Genomic DNA, 23181 nt, shown 5'->3' with positions numbered 1-23181 from the left:
TTACCCAGGATGTGACAAAGTATTGCATGTTGTGGCCGTGTTTTAGTGGCCGGGTGACAGCCATAGCAATGAAGCTTGGAGGATCCTCTGCGCTATTGGTGAGACACACAATGCTACCATATTGGGTAAAACAGGTGTAAAGGTGATTATATGGGTGTTATTTCATGTTTAGATGGCTCTATTCATGTTAAAAATATATATTTAAAAGGTCGGTAACAGTTTGTTATGCACTAACTATGAAAATATTTGATTTATTAATAATAATCCTACTTCGCGAACATTCATTTATCAAGCCTGGAACCAATTGGCCATGATAAACAAGGGACAATTGTAGGTCAATATATGCTAGCTCAACTATCTGAACAAATAAAAAAATATGTTTTGCCATAGATGACAAAGCAAAACAATGTAATATTTAATTAGATTATGTATTTTATTTTTAGAATATGGCAAGGGCCAATAAAAAAATTAATCTAACTTCGGGGTCCAAATGGGCACCACTACTTTAGGGCTTTGTTTCAGGAACTGTAATATTGGACCACATTGAATATGCAGTACGTTTTTGAATTAACGATGCATCTGCTGTTCCAGAGTCACGTATGCATTACGATACAATCTAATGTGTCCCCCCCCCCCTTCATCACACCATTTTTAGACATGGTGCTAACCATATTCATTGTAACATAATGGCAGAGCCTTTTGACCTTCTTGTCTACGATAGCTGGCTAACAGAAGACTAATGCTAATGAGACAACAATTTACTGTCATTGTTAACATTGCAAAAGTCGGCCTTTATTGTTGCCACCAGCTTGGACCATATGGGCCACCATACGGTTGGAGGAATTGGAGAGAGAAGAGGTTGGGAGTTTCTTATCCTTTATTTAGATGTCTTAGCAGCACAGCACAAGAATCCTTAAAGCAGTGCCAGGTGTCATTTTGAAGCAGGCAAGCCTTGCAATCTTTTTTTCGTCTCATTGTTTACGGTGCTACAGTATCTCATTAAAAATCCATCCATTTTCTACCGCGGGGGTGCTGGAGCCTATCCCAGCTGCATTCGGGTAGAAGGCGGGGTCTCTTCAAAAATAGATGTTTATTTGCTCTTGTATATACACTATATTGCCAAAAGTATTTGGCCACCTGCCTTGACTCACATATGAACTTGAAGTGCCATCCCATTCCTAACCCATAGGGTTCAATAGATGTCGGTCCACCTTTTGCAGCCATTACAGCTTCAACTCTTCTGGGAAGGCTGTCCACAAGGTTGCGGAGTGTGTTTATAGGAATGTTCAACCATTCTTCCAAAAGTGCATTGGTGAGGTCACACACTGATGTTGGTCGGGTTCAGGTCAGGACTCTGTGCAGGCCAGCCAAGTTCATACACACCAGACTGTCATCCATGTCTTTATGGACCATACTTTGTGCACTGGTGCACAGTCATGTTGGAAGAGGAAGGGGCCTGCTCCAAACTGTTCCCACAAGGTTGGGAACATGGAATTGTCCAAAATGTTTTGGTATCCTGGAGCATTCAAAGTTCCTTTCACTGGAACTAAGGGGCCAAGCCTAACTCCTGAAAAACAATCCCACACCATGATTCCTCCTCCACCAAATTTCACACTCGGCACAATGCAGTCCGAAATGTGAAGTGAAGTGAAGTGAATTGTATTTATATAGCGCTTTTCTCTAGTGACTCAAAGCACTTTTACATAGTGAAACCCAATATCTAAGTTACATTTAAACCAGTGTGGGTGGCACTGGGAGCAGGTGGGTAAAGTGTCTTGCCCAAGGACACAACGGCAGTGATTAGGATGGCGGAAGCAGGGATCAAACCTGGAACCCTCAAGTTGCTGGCACGGCCACTCTACCAACCGAGCTATACCGCCCCACAAACATTTAAATTGGCCTTTCATGATGAAAAAAATAACACTTTTGTAGGACATGTAAATGTTACACGCAAATGAACAACAGTTGCAGTATTTTATACGCACAGCAATGATATTACAATTGTTATCAAAATAAATGAACCGTTCTCCTGGCAACCTCCGAACCCAGACTCTTCCATCAGATTGCCAGATGGAAAAGAGTTATTCTTTACTCCATAGAAGGCGTTTCCACTGCTCAGGAGTCGAGTGGCGACGTGCTTTACACCACTGCATCCGGCGCTTTGCATTGGACTTGGTGATATATGGCTTAGATGCAGCTGATCGGCCATGGAAATCCATTCCATGAAGCTCTCTGCGTACTGTACGTGGGCTAGTTGGAAGGTCACATGAAGTTTGGAGCTCTGTAGCAACTGACTGTGCAGAAAGTCAGCGACCTCTTTGCACTATGCGCTTCAACATCCACTGACACCTCTCTGTCAGTTTACGTGGCTGAGCTGCTGTTGTTCACAAACTCTTCCATTTTCTTATAATAAAGCCGACAGTTGACTTTTCCTGTTGAAGACACTTGGAATATACAAACTAAGACTAATAGTAAATTAAGAAATCCGGCCCCCAGGCATTAGCTTGATGAAACTATGGCAATCTAGTTGAATATTCCTGTTTTAAAGGAGCAGAAGAGTCAATGTAAGTAAGTTATATATACAGTACATGTAAATAAAGCAAATTCAATTAGAGCAATCAGATTTATATTGCTCTGAGAATTGTTGTTATGTTGAGAAGGGGTGGGATTTAAGCTTTGCTTCTTCCTACTCCTTTTCGGACTTGTTGAAATGAAAACTGTCAACCTTCGTTTGTACACAATTGTAATCTGGTATACATGTCGGAATATAACAAATTGAACTGATCTGAACTTATATTACTATCTGTAACAGTGAATGGAAACTGCATTTAATTTTTAATATACTTCTGCTACATTAGTAAATGTTTGCTTGATGAAGCTGATATCTAATTAAACAGAAATAAAATGTCTGCTACCATAATAAATGTTCTGGTTGTCTTTGAAAATGTTCTATGTTTATCACTATATTAAAATGCTTTACTATGCTTGCATAGTAAAGCATTGACGCAGGGCGTGTGAGATGCAACACTTCCTGTTATTCTCTTCATCGATCTTAAAACAAAGTCTGGGAATCAACCTTGAAAACGTACTTCCAAAAGGAAAGTATTATCAGAAAAATACTTAAATAGATTATCTGAAAACCTTAGGCACAAAAAGTGGGATTCTATCTATAGCTGTATAAGTCCGCAATAAGCCTATAATGAATGCTACGATACTAGAAAATATTATAAAAAAACGATACAAAAGTGCAAAATGATTGGCTCACTAAAGGTATAATGAAGTCAATCAATAAGAAAAATAAGCTCTATAAGTGCTGCATAAAAAGTCCAACTGATGAAAATAAAAAAGTATACCAAATTTAAAAATAAACTTACTTGTGTAATATGAACAAGTAAGCAAACTATTATACTAATCGTATTAAGGCTTCTTGTGGCCATCAAAAGCAATGCTGGAATTCAGTATTAAATAATGTACTCAGAGAGTGTAAACAAATTCACTGTCCTTCCTGACACCAAAATCAAACAAAAGGAACATTATGATCCCAATAATGTTGACATTGTCACCAGTTTTAATACTAACTTGGGGTCTATAGGTGAAACTATTTCGAAAAACTTAACCCCACTAAAGGGAACAGCATACCAACATTACTTCAAAGGTACTGTACCTATATAAACTCATTTTTCTTACACCTACTAATACATCAGAAGTTATAAAAAATATGAACCTGAAGAGTTCCCATGTTGCAGGTGTGGATGATGTGTGTGGTAAAATTGTCAAATTAAAATTGCAGATCCGTTTGTCTATTGTATGAATCTCTCTCGGCTCCTTGGAGTGGTACTTAAAATTATATATATATCATTCTATATATCAATTTTACCAACATTCTCAGAGGTACTTGAGAGAGTTGGATACAATAGACGTAGCGGCTGCTTGGATAAACTAAATAAACTCATCCCATCCCAATATGGCTTCAGGAAGAACAATATCAGCTGAGTGGCAATCCTTGATCTCATTGAAAAAAATCAATGACACTGTTGATAATGGTGAATGTGGAATGTGTGTTTTCCTAGTTATCCAAACCATTGATTTTGAAATGTTATAGGGATAAATTTCACTATTATCAATCAATCAAAGTTTATTTATACAGCCCTTAATCACAAGTATCTCAAAGGGCTGCACAAGCCACAACGACATCCAATTATGCAATTATGGCCATCATGCAATTATGGTGTCAGAGGAATCATTTGGTTCAGAACTTATTTATTTGATAGGGTGAAATATGTGCAAATAAATAACAGCAAATTATAACATGTGGAGTTCCACAAGGCTCCATATTGGGACTACTTATTTTTGTATTATACATTAAAGACTTTGTGACACATCATCAATTATTCTTTACACAGTATTTTTGTGCCGATGACACCAATTTATTTTTTATCACACCCTGTCACATTCAGAAAGCTTTCAAACTTGTCAATAGTGAAATCGTCAAAGTAGATAATTGGTTAAAATTAGGGTTGTACGGTATACCGGTATTAGTATAGTACCGCGATACTAATTAATCATATTCGGTACGATACCGCCTCTGAAAAGTACCGGTCCGCCACCCCCCCGCACCCCTGTCGTCGTGTCATTGCTAGTTTACGAGCAGACGAGCATGTTCCGCAGTGCACAATCACGGAGTACTTACAAACAGACACAGTGTGTAGACAGAAAAGGGAGAACGGACGCATTTTGGCTTAAAAACTAACGATAAAGGTGAAGTTATAACACTGAAACGCCCTCAGGAAGAGGTGCTTTAAGACATGGCTAGCTAGCTAGCGGCTAAAGTCCAGCCCCAGTCGGCAGAGTTTTAGCTTCTAAATCACTAATCCTCGCCTCCATGCCGACAATTAAAGGCCTACTACCACGCAGTCTGATAGTTTATATATCAATGATGAAATCTTAACATTGCAACACATGCCAATACGGCCGGGTTAACTTATAAAGTGCAATTTTAAATTTCCCGGGGAACTTCCGGTTCAAAACGCCTTTGGAGGATGACGTATGCGCGTGACGTCACGAGGTCAAAGGAAGTGTTTGGACCCTATTGGACACAATACACAGAGCTCTGTTTTCTTCGACAAAATTCCACAGTATTCTGGACATCTGTGTTGGTGAATCTTTTGCAATTTGTTTAATGAACAATGGAGGCTGCAAAGAAGAACGTCGTAGGTGGGATCGGTGTATTAGCGGCTGGCTGTAGCAACACAACAAGGAGGACTTTGTTGGATAGCAGACGCTAGCGCCGGCGACCTCACCTTGACTTCCTACGTCTCCGGGCCGCCGACCGCATCGTCGGGTGTTGATGAGCAGATGAGGGCTGGCTGGCGTAGGTGGAGCGCCAATGTTTTTATCATAGCTCTGACGAGGTCCCGTTGCTAAGTTAGCGTCGTTAGCAACAGCATTGCCAGGCTTCGACAGGCGGCACAGCATTAACCGTGTATTTACATGTCCAGTGTTTGGTTCGGTGTCTCCTGAGAGTAGTATTGTTGATCTTCTGTCTATCCTTCCAGTCAGGGATGTATTTATTTTGTTTCTATCTGCATTTGAGACAGATGCTATCACGTTAGCTCATGCTAAAGAGCTTCGTCGATGTATTGTCATGGAGATAAAAGTCACTGTGAATGTCCATTTCGCCTTCTCGACTCTCATTTTCAAGAGGATATAGTATCCGAGGTGGTTTAAAATACAAATCCGTGAACCACAATAGAAGAAGGAGAGAGTGTGGATTCCAATGAGCCAGCTTGTACCTAAGAGCGAAAAAAGATATCTCTTGAACTGCATTCTAGTCCGTCACTCTAACGTTCCTCATCCACGAATCTTTCATCCTCGCTCAAATGAATGGGGTAATCGTTGCTTTCTCGCTCCGAATATCTCTCGCTCCATTGTAAACAACGGGGAATTGTGAGCAGCACAACTCACATACTTGTGAGTTTCTCACAAGTATCATCCCTGCAGGACGATGAATAGCTAAACATGCTTCACTACACACTGTAGCTCACCGGCATCAAAATGTAAACAAACGCCCTTGGTGGATCTACACCTAACATTCACTGTAATGATACCAAGTACAGTAGCATATCTAGTCGATACTACTACGATTACGTCGATATTTTTTGGCATCACAACATCTTCTTTCGTTTTAAAAAAATGTATATTATGTTCATAAACTCGGGAAATATGTCCGTGGACACATGAGGACTTTGAATATGACCAATGTATGATCCTGTAACAACTTGGTATCGGATTGATACCCAAATTTGTGGTATCATCCAAAACTAATGTAAAGTATCAAACAACAGAAGAATAAGGGATTATTACATTTTAACAGAAGTGTAGATATAACATTTTAAAAGAGAAAGTAAGCAGTAAATGTACAAGTAGTTTCATTCATTTTCTACCACTTGTCCTTAATAATTTTGACAAAATAATAAAATGGAAAATGACACAATATGTTACTGCATATGTCAGCAGCTAAATTAGGAGCCTTTGTTTGCTTACTTACTAATAAAAGACAAGTTGTCTTGTATGTTCACTATTTGATTTAAGGACAAACTTGCAATAAGAAACATATGTTTAATGTACCCTAAGATTTTGTGTTAAAATTAAGCCATTTTTTGTTGTCCCCTTTATTTAGAAAAGCACCGAAAAGTATCAAAATAATTTTGGTAGCGGTACCAAAATATTAGTATCGGGACACTAGTTAAAATATAATAAAGTATCCTTAAATGTGAAAAACAACACATTTTATGATATTTCGTGTGTTGATAAGATACTGATTGAAATAAATGGTATAGCAATTGAGAGAGTTGGACGCACTAAATTACTTGGGGTAGAGCTGGTATTACACGTGACTTCTTCCCGCAAGTGAAAAAGAGTGGTGGTCAATCAAGCGAAGATGGCTGTTGTACGGCAAGCAGCGAACAAACTACCTGAGTACAAAAGAGGTGTTCATTTTCCTGCAAAAGCAAATACGAGCAAAAAAATTCAATTATGCAATGGAATAGATCCCTATACTTTATCAAAAAAAGATTTGTCGAATGGTGTCAAGGATTATGTCGGTCGCGTTCCCAGACATATCGAACGATTGTGCTACAGACGTCATACTACAAGACAAAACAGATTAAAACTTGAAAAATCATGGAGGTCTACAACTTCTTTGTGTGTAGCTGCGTAAAGGAAATTGGTATCAGGATTCTCCTGGATAAATATGCATCATTTTTGCTCGGGTAAGGTTGTGATTCATGATTTAACTTTGCATCTACTGATGCTCCTTGCTGTTGCACATGCCGTTTATGAGTATTGTGTTTTTCCCCGTCTTTATCAAAATATAACTATAAATGTCAACGTTGTGTATGTGCTAAAGGTTCATTTATGATGGCTACCCTTGATAAAAACTTAACTATTTTAGGTTTTGCTGACATTTGCTTTCTTTTATTTGGACTCGCCGATTTGGTGCTTTACAAAACACTTGTATCAAACATGTGTTTAAGAAATACATATAATATCAATGGAAAATAATGAATGTTAAAAGTATATCAAACAAACTTTTAACAAAGTGATCACTGCAAACTCATGCATTCTTCCACTCTGCTGTCTTGGACTGGAGTGTGAGCTTGATGCTTTTCTCAGTGTCTTTTTCAGAAATCTTGCGCCTTTTTTGATAACCTCTCTAGGAACTTTGAATAAACATTTATTTTTTTCCGCGATTTGAACAATTTGTACAGCTGAAAACAACAGAAGCATTGGGCATTTTTTCTTAGAGATAGGCTAAATGGCGCACAGTACCCATTGAAAACAGAACTAGCTTGACCACCAAACTTATTTAATGGGCAGGACGTGACGTCAGTAACATCCCAGCAATACATAGATGGATTTAAAACTTTTAAAAACCATATTAAATATTTAATTATCAAATTATCTAAATATGTCAATCTACAATCTCAAAATGAAGGCATTTTCTTCCTCTTAACGCTCTCCTAATTCTGTATCAGACTCTATTCGAACCATATATCAACTATTGCAATGTCATATTATGTAACACTATCAGAGTTATTTAGAAAAAACTGAGATTCTTCAGATGAAAGTTAAATGTGTTATATCATGGGCTAACTTTAATGCTCCCTCAGATCTTCTTTTTTATGGGTACAAGCTCCTGAAGCTTACTGAGTGTAACCAATTCCACAGTGCTTGTATTATCTACAGCGTGGCATATGGATTAAATTCTGGACTTTGCCAACTCATTCCAGTGACCACTATTTCCTATAATCAAAACACTAAAAGTAAACCTTTATTAGGAGGGAAAACTCGTCATATGAAGTGTACAAGCTTTAGTATAGCCTGTATAGGCCCAGAGATATGGAATGAGATTGACAGCTCTATAAAATACTCACATTCTTTGAACATGTTTAAAAAGCGTTTTAAGCAAAGTTTATTGCTACGTTATGCTTAGTATATTTAGCATACAACACATGGCTGACAATTTCACATTGGTTGCATATTTTTGGTCTTGATTCTTGTATTTATGTTAAAGGGTTGCACGGTATATCGGTAATAGTATAGCACTGCAATACTAATTAATCATATTTGGTACTATACCGCCTCTAAAAAGTACCCCCCTCCCCGTCGTTGTCACGTCGTGTCATTGCTAGTTTACGAGCAGAGGAGCATGTTCAAGCAGACACGGTGTGTAGACAGAAAAGGGAGAATGGACGCTGTGTAGGGGGGCGTGGTCGGCGCGCCTCCTGCGGGAATGGAGTGTGTATGGCCCGGCTTCGAAGCAGAGCTGACAGGTGAGTAGATTGCCCAGCTGGGGTTGATTATCTAATCACCTATCGCCTTTATCATCAGGGGCCGCGGCCATGAGCGAGGAGGACGGATGAGAGCAGAGCGCGCACACCCGACGACAGAAAGAACAACCGACCACGAGCACACGAGACTGAAAAGTCCTGCACACGAGTGTATATTAAAATAAAAGACTTGTTCAAACATGCTACCCGGGCTCGAGAAGATCCATTGGCCTCAGGAGAAATCTACCCGCATATAAAGACTTTCACAGACGCATTTTGGCTTAAAAACGAAAGTTAAAGGTGAAGATATAACACTGAAACACCCTCAGAAAGAGGTGTTTTAAGACTTGGCTAGCTAGCTCGCGGCTAACGTCCGTCGGCAGTGTTTTAGCTACTTCTAAATCACTAATCCTCGCCTCCATGCCGAAATTTAAAGTAAGTTTCTTACAAGTATCATCCCTGCAGGACGAGGAATAGCTAAACATGCTTCACTACACACCGTAGCTCACCGGCGTCATTAGCGGTGATTATGAATGTAAACAAATGCCATGGGTGGATCTACACCTGACATCCACTGTAATGATACCAAGTACAGGAGCCTATCTAGTCTATACTACCATGATTACATCGATATTTTTTAGTATCACAAAATCTTCTTTCGTTTTTTTTAATTTATATTATGTTTATAAACTCAGGAAATATGTCCCTGGACACATGAGGACTTTGAATATGACCAATGTATGATCCTGTAACTACTTGGTATCGGATTGATACCCACACTTGTGGTATCATCCAAAAATAATGTAAAGTATCAAACAACAGAAGAATAAGTGATTATTACATTTTAACAGAAGTGTAGATAGAATATGTTGAAAGAGAAAGCAAGCAGATATTAACAGTAAATAAACAAGTGGATTAATAATCAATTTTTACAGCTTGTCCCTCATAATGTTGACAAAATAATAGAATGATAAATGACACAATATGTTACTGCATATGTCAGCAACTAAATTAGGAGCCTTTGTTTGATTATTTACTAGTAAAAAACAAGTTGTCTAGTAAGTAGGGATGATGTTAGAAAACCGGTTCTCCCGATGCTTCGATAAGAAAAGAACCGATTCCATGGATTCGAATCCCTTTTTGAGAACCGGTTACCGTTATTGAAGCCACTATACCGTATTTTCGAGACCATAGGGCGCACCGTATTAAAAGGCGCTGTGTCAGTTACGGGTGCTATTTATAATAACAATAATGGATTAGATTTTATATCGCGCTTTTCTATTATTAGATACTCAAAGCGCTCACATAGAATTGGGAACCCATCATTCATTCACACCTGGTGGTGGTAAGCTACATTTGTAGCCACAGCTGCCCTGGGGTAGGCTGCCAGTTTGCGCCTACGGCCCCTCCGACCACCACCTATCATTCATTCATCAACCGGTGTGAGCGGTATTTCTGTATTTAACGCATAAATAAGGCACAGCTTATTTTTGGGCGCAGGCATCGTTAAACATAAGCTAACTTAAAATATACGCTAGCATGCATGGACGCTGTTTTGAAAAGGCAGCAGGAGCAAAGCTGAGTTCGGTTATACTTTATTGAAGTATTTATCAATGTACTCACATTATTTGTTGATCAATACTCATCCACAAATCCATCAAAGTCCTCATCTTCTGTTTCCGAAATGAACAGCTGGGAAAGTTCTCCATCAAACACGCCAGATTCCCTCTCGTCATTTTCAAAGTCAGTCTCGTTGCCGTGTGGCTCCTCGGAAAAGATGCCGGCTTTTGCGAAAGCTCAAACAACACAGCAAGCAGACACGTTAGCTCAAGCATCCACGATCCATTCACAAATTGTGCTGTTGTTGTAGCGAAATCTGTTACCCATCGGAATTTGTAACTCCAGGGGGCGATGTTCCCATGGCGTTTGTTTGATGGTTAAACGGCAAGCCCAAAGAGGAGGAGAAGAAGAACGCTTGCGTAAATGGCGTAAACTATCCTTAATGCTGAAACGTCAGTTGTCAGAATTTCATCATTAATAAATTACACATAACAGCTGATACAATGGACTCATACTATAATGAAAGTAAGTCATTGATTTCCAGAATATGTGTAATTTATTAATCTGAAATTCTGACAACTGACGTTTCAGCATTAAGGATAGTTTACGCCATTTACGCAAGCGTTCTTCTTCTCCTCCTCCTTGGGCTTGCCGTTTAACCATCAAACAAACGCCATGGGAACATCGCCCCCTGGAGTTACAAATTCCGATGGGTAACAGATTTCGCTACAACACCGTAACTCGCCCAACGCTGCCTCCCAATTTTCGTGAAGCTGTGTTCGTCTGTCATCCATCGCTCGCATGACGCTCACAACTTCACTTTAAACATCTTGTTTACACCCATGTCCAGCGGTTGGAGTTCCTTCGTCATGCCTTAATGATGACTCCAGGTGGAAACTTTTTTTTCGGCAGCGTCTTCCCCTTGAAAATCACCATAGGTGGCAGTTTCTGTCCATTAGCATAGCAAGCTAGCACAACAGTAAAAGCCGACTTCTCTTGCCCCGTTGTGCGTATCGATTCGCTACCGTGCTGGTCCCCTTCTTCTCCCCTGTGTGCTTCATCGGGATGTCGAAAGTGAGCGGCACCTCGTCCATGTTGGTGATGTGTTTGTCTGCAATTTTTTCATTTACAACGCACATAGCAGCACTATATGCTCACTGGGGGCGTGCCTTTAGCGTCCTCTCTCACCTGAAACCTTCACCCTTTAACGTCCGCATGCTGTCCTCAGTCACTTCCGCATGCTGTCCTCAGTCACGTCCGCTTTTCCTCCATATAAACAGCGTGCCGGCCCAGTCACATAACATCTACGGCTTTTGGAACTCAGTGCACACACAAGGTGCACACACAACAACCTATATGGATTCGATAAGAGATTCGATAAGGAATCGGTTCGATAAGAGGATTTGATAATGGCATAGACATCGATAATTTCTTAACGAACATCATCCCTACTAGTAAGGTCATTATTTTATTTAAGGACAAAATTGCAATAAGAAACATATGTTTAATGTACCGTAAGATTTTTTGTTAGAATAAAGCCAATAATGCAATATTTTGTGGTCCCCATTTTTTTTAGAAAAGTATCGAAAAGTACTGAAAAGAATCGAAATACATTTTGGTACCGGTACCAGTACTGTTACCAAAATATTGGTATCGGGACAACACTAGTATGTTACGATAATCGCAAATCTTCAAAATGCAACTTTCTTATCAAATTTAAATAATGAGATGATGAGACTGATAGAGTGGATTAAAAGCTTCCTTCTTTGTAAATGTAAACCCGTTGGTAGGTTGATAGGTAATTGTAAATAGGTATTGGGTGGGTAGATTTTGAAATTAATTGTATTGTACTGTATTTTGTACATTATATGATGATGTATATTTTAACTGTGGGTCCCTATCTATAAGCACTCGGCTTTTAGGGATTTCATTTTTGCAGAACGGACTCTGATATTAACAAAACGAACAATACTGTAATATAAAAATTACGTTTGTAAATAAATAAATCAAAATCCAATAAATGGACCGCCGTCATGCATGACATCAGTGCAAAAGAACTCGGTTCAGTTATCCCTAATGGAGAATCAGTCCTGTATCACTTGAAACACATATAAGATGGGGGTGCTAAAAATATCAATTCACATCCACGTAACCATTCCTTATTATTTAGAGTTTAAACCAATTCACACATTTCAAGATTCATTTTTTTTAAATTATTTGTTAAGTTTTTAAGAATCAATTGTTAAAGGAGACTTATGATGAATTTTGTTTTTTCTGACTTATAACAATGTTGGCTACTCATGTTAAACAATACCAAAGCATCAAACAATAAGGTCTGTGCATTTTGGCGTGAGCTTGCATCCAGTTTTGGATGAACACAGAGTTTTGCAGCCTGGCAACATTGTGACTGTATGTATGCATTAGCCAGGCCTCCCTCGCCCGCCTGCAGCTCGTGCAGAACTCTGCTGCTCGTCTGCTAACACAGACCCGCAGACGTGAGCACATCACCCCTATATTAGCGTCCCTTCACTAGCTCCCTGTGCGTTACCGAATCAACTTTAAACTCCTTTTATTTGTTTTTAAATGTCTAAACAACCTCGCGCCAACATATCTCTCCGACCTCCTTCAGCCTTACTGCCCCACCCGATCCCTAGGATCAGCCGATCAGCTCCTACTAACGGTCCCTGACACAAGGCTGAAGCTTAGAGGTGACAGAGCTTTCGCCGCTGCTGCTCCCAAGCTCTGGAACGACCTACCTCTGAGTGTTAGACAAGCCTCCTCTCTTCCTGTTTTTAAATCTCTCTTAAAAACATACTTTTATTCCATGGCTTTTAACACTGAGTGATATCCATCCTGCAATGGCGCCCCATAATACACCTGCTGTGAACCTGTTTTTATGTTTTATTTATTTTATTTTATTCATTTATTTTTTATCGTGTTCTGTTTGTGTTGTGTTGTGTTTGCTCTAGAGATGCGCGGTTTGCGGACACAACCGCGGATAATCCGCAGGTCGGGCGGATGCTTGACGAAAAAAAAAGATTTTAAATAGATTCGGGCGGGTGGCGGTTGAACCAATTCGGAAATATATATACATAGTTAAATGTTGCTACCCACAAACGAAAAACGAGCAGCACTCTTTGAAATGGGCAATTATTCATCAGGCACTGCTGCAGCTGTCACGCCAAATTTCTTCCCCCTACAAAAACCTTCCCCCATGTACGTACGTGGTCATGTTTCCTCTTACGTCATTGACAGCGATCGATAGCACTTCGGCTTTGACTGCCCGTCGCTGGAAGGATACTTCGTCTTTGACAGCTGCTGGAATCTGAAGAAATCGATTATTGTTTTTTTTTTGTACAGGCGCGAAACAGGACAGTCGCGTGCAGGTTAAGGACCCCCGGCAACTTTGTGATTTTATTGGACGCAGTTCCGGAAGTAAATGGGGGTGGGAAGGTTTTTGTAGGGGGAAGAAATTTGGCGTGACACAGCACACCACAACACAACACAACAGCGTAAGAAGAAAAAAATAAAAACATAGCAACGCCGGCAGCAAACGTGGTACGCGACAAACTAAAAAAAGGAATACTAAAGACCAGGGGAAAAAAATAACAATAATAGTCAACACTTTCTTAATGGAAATGACAATAATATTATAATAATGATAAATAATATTATCACGCATTAATATCTCTTAGCCTCTAAAGCGTGGCCAAGAGATATTAATGCGTGGCACGCATTGAATGTCGTTGTTATATATATTAGATATATAACAACGGGTGGGTGGCGGGTGGTTGTGGTTTTGATAAAATGTTAGTTCGGGTGGATGGCGGGTGGATGACGACTTTTGTGATGCGGTTGCGGATGAAATAATTGCCTATCCGCGCATCTCTGGTTTGCTCGGTACTCGTATTATCTTTTAACCTGCCCATTGTACAGCACTTTGGCTACCCCTGTGGTCAATTTTAAATGTGCTTTATAAATAAAGTTGATTTGATTTGATTTGATTTGATGTCACAACATACTTTTTTGGACATTAAATCAAGCTCTCAGCCAGACGAGGATGAGCTTGCTTCAGGCTATGAGGAAACAAAAAAAATAGGATAAAGTATTATGTTATGTAATCTTGGCATGCGCATAATAACACGAACATGCAACATGCAGTTACAAAAATGTTGCCAAAAAACAGATGTTTTTTATGCACTCTCTGAATCGATCGGAGAGTGGGCAGGTTTACCACCTAATTGTGTGACCGGGTGAATCTATATAATGTTAATGAAGTTTATTTTCAACCGTGTCTGGAAAAAAAATTATGCTGACGACTTCAAGATATATATTTAAGCAGTTTACATTTTCAATAAAATATATTTTGATACTTTAGGAAAGGGTGGGATGTGGTTTCATTTGCCATCTGGAACTGGCTCCAGAATCAAACATCTCTTAGACAGACTCAAAAAACGGGTTATAGAAGTGACTGAGGAGCGAAATTTGTGCAGAGTTTACACCAAAGCATATCCATGTATTATCTAGACCACAAGGAAGTGTTTCAATTAGGCTATTGTTGCGCTTACTTGCTGCGCATGTACGTCAGCAGCCAAGAGTAGCTCTTGTGTTTTTGATTAGGTTTTATTTCATGTTTTATATCAAAAAATGTTATTAAGTCAATTGGTTTGAATGAAAAAATGTAATCTCAATTGAATCATTACCCCAAGAATCAGAACCAAATAGTGAGTTAGTCAGATTTACATCCCTAATATAATAAGTGTGTCAGAAAAGTTCCAGGACTGGTGTTCTTGTCATTCACAGAATCAACCAGCACATCAACAAAGAGATCCTGCAGTGTTTGCTTTCATTCAATGGGCGAAAAGAGGCGACAATTGTGAGCATTCGACAGTTACGGGCCAAGCAACCTCCCTTTGTGTGAATTGTATTTATTTTTCCAAAGCTCAAGTTTCGAAGACATGGCAATCAAGATGGCTGTGATGAGGATGAAGGCTGACAAAATGCAACTGGATTATTTTGAAGGGAAACACTTATAGTTTGGATTTTAGTGACTCTGGTCCTGGAACTTTACTGACACACTTCATACGTACACAGTCATGTAAATATGGATGTCAGCACCTAAAAAAGAGTAGATTCGTAAGGAAAAGAGAGATAATTAGCATGAGAATATTTACAGGAATGCAAGGACTTTGAAGGAGTCACTCTCGTTACTAAAAGGAGTAATCAAGGGTCATGTTAAAGTGTGTATGGTATCATCAGAGGGGACATAATGCATGTACAAGTTTATTTATTGAAGCTAAAGCCAGGGATTCGTTCAGAAAGATAGAATTGTTTTTCAGATCGTTCAGAAACAAAAGACTGGGAACAGTGAAAAAGAATATGCCTAATTGTATCAGTACATTATTTAAAAATGCCCAAAACAATACCAGTGCTGCATTGAGCTTCTGTGTTGTATTTGTTTTCTCCATTGAGGTATGTAATGATGCAAAAATGTATCAGATTTAAATTAAAATGTTTCCACGTTCATTCTCACACATTGTTTTCCTAAACTGTGATGGTGAATAAAAATGTAAACATACTATTGACATTCTTTGACATCTTTTACAATAGTATTACAATTTAGAATAGAAGGCCAAACAATGAACACATAACATGGAAACATTTGTGCATTGAAACCAAAAATAAAGTTGAGTTTGCATGAACTCTCGACGCCTGAAAGATGTTTTCTCACAGCGTGTTTGTGTCTGTTACAAAGCTGAACAGCTCTTTGTCTCTGAACGCACCCCTGCGGCCACAAACTCATGTGCTAATGTTACTCACCCTTGCTTGGGCTTCGCGCTAATGCCACAGCAACGCAGCAAGCAACACACAGAATCCCCCCAAATGATCAGCCAGCACAATGACACACAGAAAGAGTAGTACACAAGGAAAGAACAACTCATATCTATGTAATTTTAATTAGCCTTAATGACTTGCATGTAAGTGGAGGGTTCTTACCTCCCGATTGTGCCTGGTAGTGAGGTCAGCTGGTTGTCATCCACCTTTAGTGTTGTCAGCTTCTTTAACATTCCTGGTAAACATTGAGAATATATACATAAGTACACGCAAACTAAATTTGTTTAGACCAAAAACATTTTTTCAATTTATTTATTTGCTGATTGTTAGTTTTAATTATTCATTAATAAACATGTACATATCATTGTTAATTTTGTTGACTAAACATTTTCGTCTTAGTTATCGTCAATGACCTATTTTCGCCAGACTAAAATAAGACGATAACGAGTCAAAACAAATGCACGTTGACGAAAACAATAATGAAATTAATTGACAGTTTACTGTAGTCGACAAATAAAAATGAGATGAAAATAATTGACAGGGACGAAATCCAATCATATTTAATTCTGTCTTTAGATTGGTGGGACAAGTTAGGAATCTATCCAATCACAATAGCATACAGGAGAGGGGCGGGGGTAAATCACCGCAGGGATCAGAGCTACAACTACGAAGAGACGGTGTTTAGAATTTTCACCGGGAAACAAGACAATATTGTAAGTATGTAAGGATAAACAGTAATAATGATGGCGGCGACAATACCCCCGACGGTTAGTATCACCCTTTTAAATTAAAATGATCCAAAAACCGATAACTGCACTTTTATAAATTCACGGGCCACGGCGAACTCACTGGTGCCAGCTCGCTAGCTTAAATGCTAACATGAAAACCAGACACATACGTCTTTCCCCATTAAAAACAACATACCCCAATCTAAACTTCTATAAACACATTACTGTCTGAGCAACTAAGCGATTCAGTTGTGCACATTGAACCTACAAGCTGTGCTCTCTTAGCACGGAATTATGATGATCGATCTTTCCTCGAAGGAAAAGAGACGAGGTGTAACGTGTAATGTTTTATATTCTCAATGAAACATCAAAGTTTGGTGTTGCTTGCTTACCGGTGTATGTGCTAGCGTCATTTATTGAACAGGCGTCAACCTGGAGTCCACACGTATCTCTTATGTGCGACTGCCATCTACTGGTAATCTTATCATTGCACGATGTACCACATAAAATTGGTTCAATGTCAGTTAGCACAACCAGAATTAACACGTACATTAAGCACACCGGGTTATGAAGCGCACTGTCAATATTTTAGGTAAAATTTAAGGATTTTAAATGCACCCCTTAGTCCGAAAAATACGGTACACCAATGTACATTGCCAATGTACTGTAAATTAGCATCCAGCTAGCGCATTGAAGTGGACAACATGATTGCTTTGTTGAAAATGACAGTTTGCTTTAAAAATGCATGTTTGCCCACTAAGTGTTTGAGCTGGTGCCAAGTCTTCAACCGGACGTGAGGTCATGAGCAACCAAAATATGGCACCTATTGATTTGACGAGAATCGGTACCCGTAGTACAGACTGAATTCGGTAGGTACCTATAAAAGTACTGTGTGTTACAAAGATGTGTGCATTTGAGGACCTACCTATAGAGTCAGGGAGGTGCTGAAGCATGTTGGAGGATAGCAAAAGATCCTCCAAGGCCTCACAGCCTGAAACATCTGTGTCCAAATTCTCAATACGATTCTTAGCTAGGTCTAAGTAGCGCAGCTGGCGAAGTTTCCCTAATGACTGCAGAGTAAGAGAAATAATGGAGGCAGTAAATTGACAGATAAGATGTATAACTGCGAAGAAATCATCTTTGAGTGCGAGGTGTGAAGGTGTGATTACCCCCGGTATTGACTGTAGAGAGTTGTTATCCATCCACAGCTCCTTGAGGTTGTGGATCTGCTCCAACACCTCTGGCTGGTATGCAAATGGAACACAGAAGTCAGCAACATTTACTCCAGTGAGTCTGAGTCTGTAGAACGTATATTATCGAGCCAGACTCTTGCTGCCATGCAGACCACTTCCTGTCTGACCCTGATATAACATCCTGTCAGCTTCCATCCAGCATTCTCTCCCTCAGCTCCCTCAAAGCACTGTGTCCCATTTCATGGTCCAGCTGAACGCTTGCCTCGCTCCTTAATGAGATGAGGTCACCATAGGATTCATGATACGGCACAATGACTTTTGAAACGTGAAACCGCCGAGAAGGCTTCCCCTGAAATGGATTGTACTGACTTCTTCCTCTTATCAGATGACGATACCGCGCTAACATAACAAAAACAAACATTCTCACCACTTCAGAGAATTCATTGCTTCCCAGATCCAACCTCTCCAACTGTGTCAGTCGATGGATGGACCTGAAATGGGACAATGCAAAACACTGATTATGACAACACATTGTGAATGTCTACAAGGTTTCCAATGGTTAAATTCAAATACAGAATTATTAAGAAATCTTGGCAATGACAGAAGTAGACTTTAAAATGTGTGTTTTAATGATGTGTATGTTATCCCAATCTGACACTTAGGATGGTGTGATTTGAAGACATTTGAGTTTAAAGATACCATATGTTCTGCACTATAAGCCACTCTGGTATATTAGCCGCGCCCACTACATTTTAGAAAAAAAACAAAAAAACAATTCATATATTAGCCGCACCGGACTATAAGCCGCAGATTTTAAAATGAGATATTTACGTAGAAAGATTTGGTAAATGTTTATTTACATACCTTAATTGTTTCCAAACGGTGCCTGTAACGCGGCAGTAAAATGGCTGATTAAACAAAACAGAAATGTCATTGATGTCTTTATTCATCCTTTATGAGATAGATAAGATTTTCTCCTTTTTTGATAAGGTTCAAGTTGTTTATCAGGATTCGTCTTCTTTGTACTTTGTAAACACTTAATCTGAACAGTTTCCTAAAGTGGAACATTTTTGTACTCTGTGATTTCTTTCCTTAATCTATTCCATTATTTAGTGATATGCAAGAAAAATCCATAGATTAATCGCACCTTTGTATAAACCGCAGGGTTCAAAGCTTGGGAAAAAAGTGATGGCTTATAGTCCGCAAAATACGGAATATGCCATTTTTTACATTTTGCTTTATAACTTGGGGTTAGCTTGTTACGTTACATATTTTCTGTTTCCTGCATTTTACTTTGTATTGGTTCCCTTCAAGAAGACAACAACATGCTGTGGAATATCATTGATCGAATAAATCAGGATAAACGAATGAATGATATTATCGTGACAGGCCACCAAATTAAACCAAAATCCTACGCGAAAGCTGTGAATAATGGAGGTAAACCAGATTAAATGGATATTGTCTCAGCAGAACAACAAGTGGTCAGCTCTCTGCAATCAAAGGAAATTGAAATCGACATTAATACCATCAAAACATGCATCCCACTGAACGGAAGAAACAACAATGCCACTCCAGTCGTCCTCGTGAAACTCGTAAACAGAAAATTTAAAATAGCATTGCTGAGACAGGGAAAAAAGCTGAAGGGAACAAATGTGTACATGAATGAGCATCTCACAAAATGTAATGCTGGAATCGCCAAGAAAGCACGCGACTTGAGAAAGCATGGAAAAATCCAGGGAACTTGAAGCGCCAACTGTAAAATCTACATCACGCTGAATGGAAGTCCAGAGCAAGAGTACTTGTTGTCCATGACATCAAGGACCTGGAGAAATTTTAAAGTTTACACAGATTCCACAACAACGATGATAATGGACTCTGACAGAAAACAAACACCTAAATTCAACATCAACACTACTATGGTCCAAGGGACGACTAAACAAGAAGACCTAGGTTCAGGAGTGCATCCACCTACACCAGGGGTGTCCAAACTTTTTCCACCGAGGGCCGCACACAGAAAAATTAAAGCATGTGTGGGGGCCATTTTGTTATTTTTCATTTTCAAACCATAACAAAATATATGCATTTTTTATTTATTTTACCTTTAGGGGTCCCAGAGACCATAAAGGGTCTCAGTCATTAAAATTTTAAAAACAAGTCAGATTATTATTTTTTTTAAATTATTTAACGCTCACAGTAAATCTCTATATCAACTTCAAGTTGCTGCGATGAGGTGGCGACTTGTCCGGGGTGTACCCCGCCTTCCGCCCGGTTGCAGCTGAGATGGGCTCCAGCACCCCCCGCGACCCCGAACGGGACAAGCGGTAGAAAATGGATGGATGGAACTTCAAGTTGATATAAAGTAATACAAGTTAAAAAAAATGTTTTATGGCTTTTCTGTCAAAAACAACTTAGTTTTTTTTATAGTAAAACTGAAATATGCAGTATTTAGAAATTAGAGCCCCAAAAGATCAATAATGCAGGACACCATTGATTTGAATTATTTCATATTTTTGAGTAATCACAGTGAAAAGATAAATAAAAAATCAATAAATATATTTGGGATCTAAAAGGTGCCCCACTCATAAAGTGATACATTCTTATTAGGTTTTTCTTTTACTTTCAACACTTAAGTTACGAGATCAACTTCAGGTATATCTGTCGATTTTATGCTGGAACTATTATTTTGTTTGTTTTATGCGCTTTTGTCAAAGAAAACTTTGATGTTTTTATATGGCTACTACACAATATATGCAATATTTACCACATAAAACATTTTAAAGTGAAATATTTGAAGTAATTGGAGCCCTGAAAATAATTCATTATAACATGGATTTTTTGTCATTATTATTATTTTTTGAGCAATGGCAAAAAAAGAAAAATGAAGAAAGACAAAAGAAAAAAAAAACAGCCTGCATGGAAGCTTTTGTGTCAACATTGCAACTTTTTCTCGTTAGATTTCACCTCTTCCACTTTTTTTAATGTTCTTTTTTATTTTTACAATAGTATTTCCAGAATGTGTGGCGGGCCAGTGAACAATTAGCTAGGGGCCGCAAATGGCCCCCGGGCCGCACTTTGGACATCCCTGACCTACACTTATAGAGATTATTGAAACAACAGCAAAGATTGTGGAACAAGAAAATATGGAACTAAAAAACTTCTGTAACAAAGATCACAAAAACCAGGATTTGGAAAATGATATAGATCCAGATACACATTTTTTCTCCCACATCAGTAATAATTGTTTTTATTATACAGATGATCAATATAATAGCAACATTAAATGTGATAACAAATTGTCAATTATTAATTTTAATAGCAGAAGCTTGTATGCAAACTACAACAACTTTAAGAACTTTTTGGAACACATCAACGAACCTTTCAAAGTGATCGCTGTCACAGAAACATGGATTGATGATAAAAAAGGAATAGATTTTGATATGGAAGAATATGAACTAAACTACATCAACAGAACCAACAAAAATGGAGGAGGAGTAGCTGTGTACGTGATGAAGAACCTGAACTACAAAGTGGTAAAAAACATGTCATTTGCTATAGATAATATCTTAGAATGTATAACCATTGAAATATGTCAGGAAAAAAGCAAAAACATATTCATCAGTTGTATATATAGATCGCCTAAGTCAAGTATAGAAACATTTGAAGAATGGATCAAGGCAAATTACATGGACAATGGTAAAAAAATAATTTTCGTATGTGGTGACTTTAATATTGACTTATTGAACCCTAACAAGCAAAAGTCTATTGATGACTTCATTGATACAATGTACAGCATCAGTTTATATCCTAAAATCACAAAGCCAAGCAGAATCACAGGACACTGTGCCACGCTTATTGATAATATTTTTACCAATGATTTTGATAATAATACTACAAGTGGTCTACTTATAACCGACGTTAGTGATCATCTGACAGTTTTCACAATATATGATGGAAACTACAAAAAGAACATGAAAGACAAAAAGAACATTTCGAAGACTTTGCACAGAGAAGAGGATGATTGCTTTCAAAATTGAGCTAGAAAAGCAAAATTGGGACAATGTATACAATGAAAAAGAGGTAGCATATGAACATTTCTTAAACAAGTTCATAATACTTTATGACAAACATTGTCCATGGAAACAACTCATTAGAAGCAGAGAAAGAATAATCAACCATGGATGACAAAAGGATTAAAAAATGCTTGTAAGAAGAAAAATACACTATATAGAAAATGTATAGCACAAAGAACTACAGAGGCAGAAAATAAGTACAAAAAGTATAAACACAAGCTAACTAACATATGAACATGTAGAAAATAATACTACAGTCTATTAGACAGGAACAAAAACAATATGAGAGCAACATGGGGCATCCTCAATAGCATTATTAAAAATGGCACTAAGAGGGATTACCCTCAATACTTCTTAGACGGAAACAAAAATAATGACAACATAAAGGAAGTAGTTGAAAGCTTCAATAATTACTTTGTAAATATTGGACCAAAATTGAAAGAAAGGATTCCAGACCCAGTTTCAATTGAGGACTATAATGATACCATAGAGCAAAATCCCAACTCCATGTTCCCCAGTAATGTGACACAGGAGGAAATAGTTATAATCGTGAAAAAATGCAAATCTAAGACTTCAACTCATTGTAATGGAATTGATATGGAAACGATAAAAAAGGTTATTGAAGAGATCTCAGGACCATTAATGTATATTAGTAACCTATCATTTCAAACAGGTAAATTCCCAAACAAAATTAAAATAGCTAAAGTTGCACTAATTTATAAGACTGGAGACAAACACCAATTTACAAATTATAGTCCTGTTTCTTTACTTCCACAATTTTCTAAAATCATCGAAAAACTGTTCAATAACAGATTAGAGAAATTCACAAAGAAAAATAGAATACTCGATGAGAACCAATATGGATACAGAGCTAATGTTTCAACTTCGACGGATTTAATTGAAATTGCAGAAGAAATTACCAATGCTATAGATAGTAAAAAATGTGCGGCAGCAGTTTTTATGG

General features: G+C 38.4%; 1 protein-coding gene across 13 annotated transcripts in view; it reads right to left on the bottom strand.

The window, feature by feature from the left end:
- Positions 1–23181, bottom strand: part of LOC133635227 (leucine-rich repeat-containing protein 7-like) — a 149722-nt gene that overhangs the window by 76587 nt on the left and 49954 nt on the right. For 9 of the 13 annotated variants that reach the window (XM_062028155.1, XM_062028156.1, XM_062028158.1 and 6 more), the window contains exons 6-10: positions 18575–18638; positions 18124–18198; positions 17880–18024; positions 16389–16461; positions 16212–16229 (exon numbers count right to left, since the gene is read on the bottom strand). In XM_062028155.1, the coding sequence (XP_061884139.1) occupies positions 16212–16229; positions 16389–16461; positions 17880–18024; positions 18124–18198; positions 18575–18638 (375 nt within the window). The remainder of the gene's footprint in view (positions 1–16211; positions 16230–16388; positions 16462–17879; positions 18025–18123; positions 18199–18574; positions 18639–23181) is intronic. The other 4 variants (XM_062028152.1, XM_062028162.1, XM_062028163.1 and 1 more) reach the window with 1 other exon arrangement.

The sequence above is a fragment of the Entelurus aequoreus genome, linkage group LG19 (genome assembly GCF_033978785.1).
Source record: "Entelurus aequoreus isolate RoL-2023_Sb linkage group LG19, RoL_Eaeq_v1.1, whole genome shotgun sequence".
Taxonomy (NCBI): domain Eukaryota; kingdom Metazoa; phylum Chordata; class Actinopteri; order Syngnathiformes; family Syngnathidae; genus Entelurus; species Entelurus aequoreus.
This window is presented reverse-complemented; position numbering and strand designations above follow the sequence as displayed.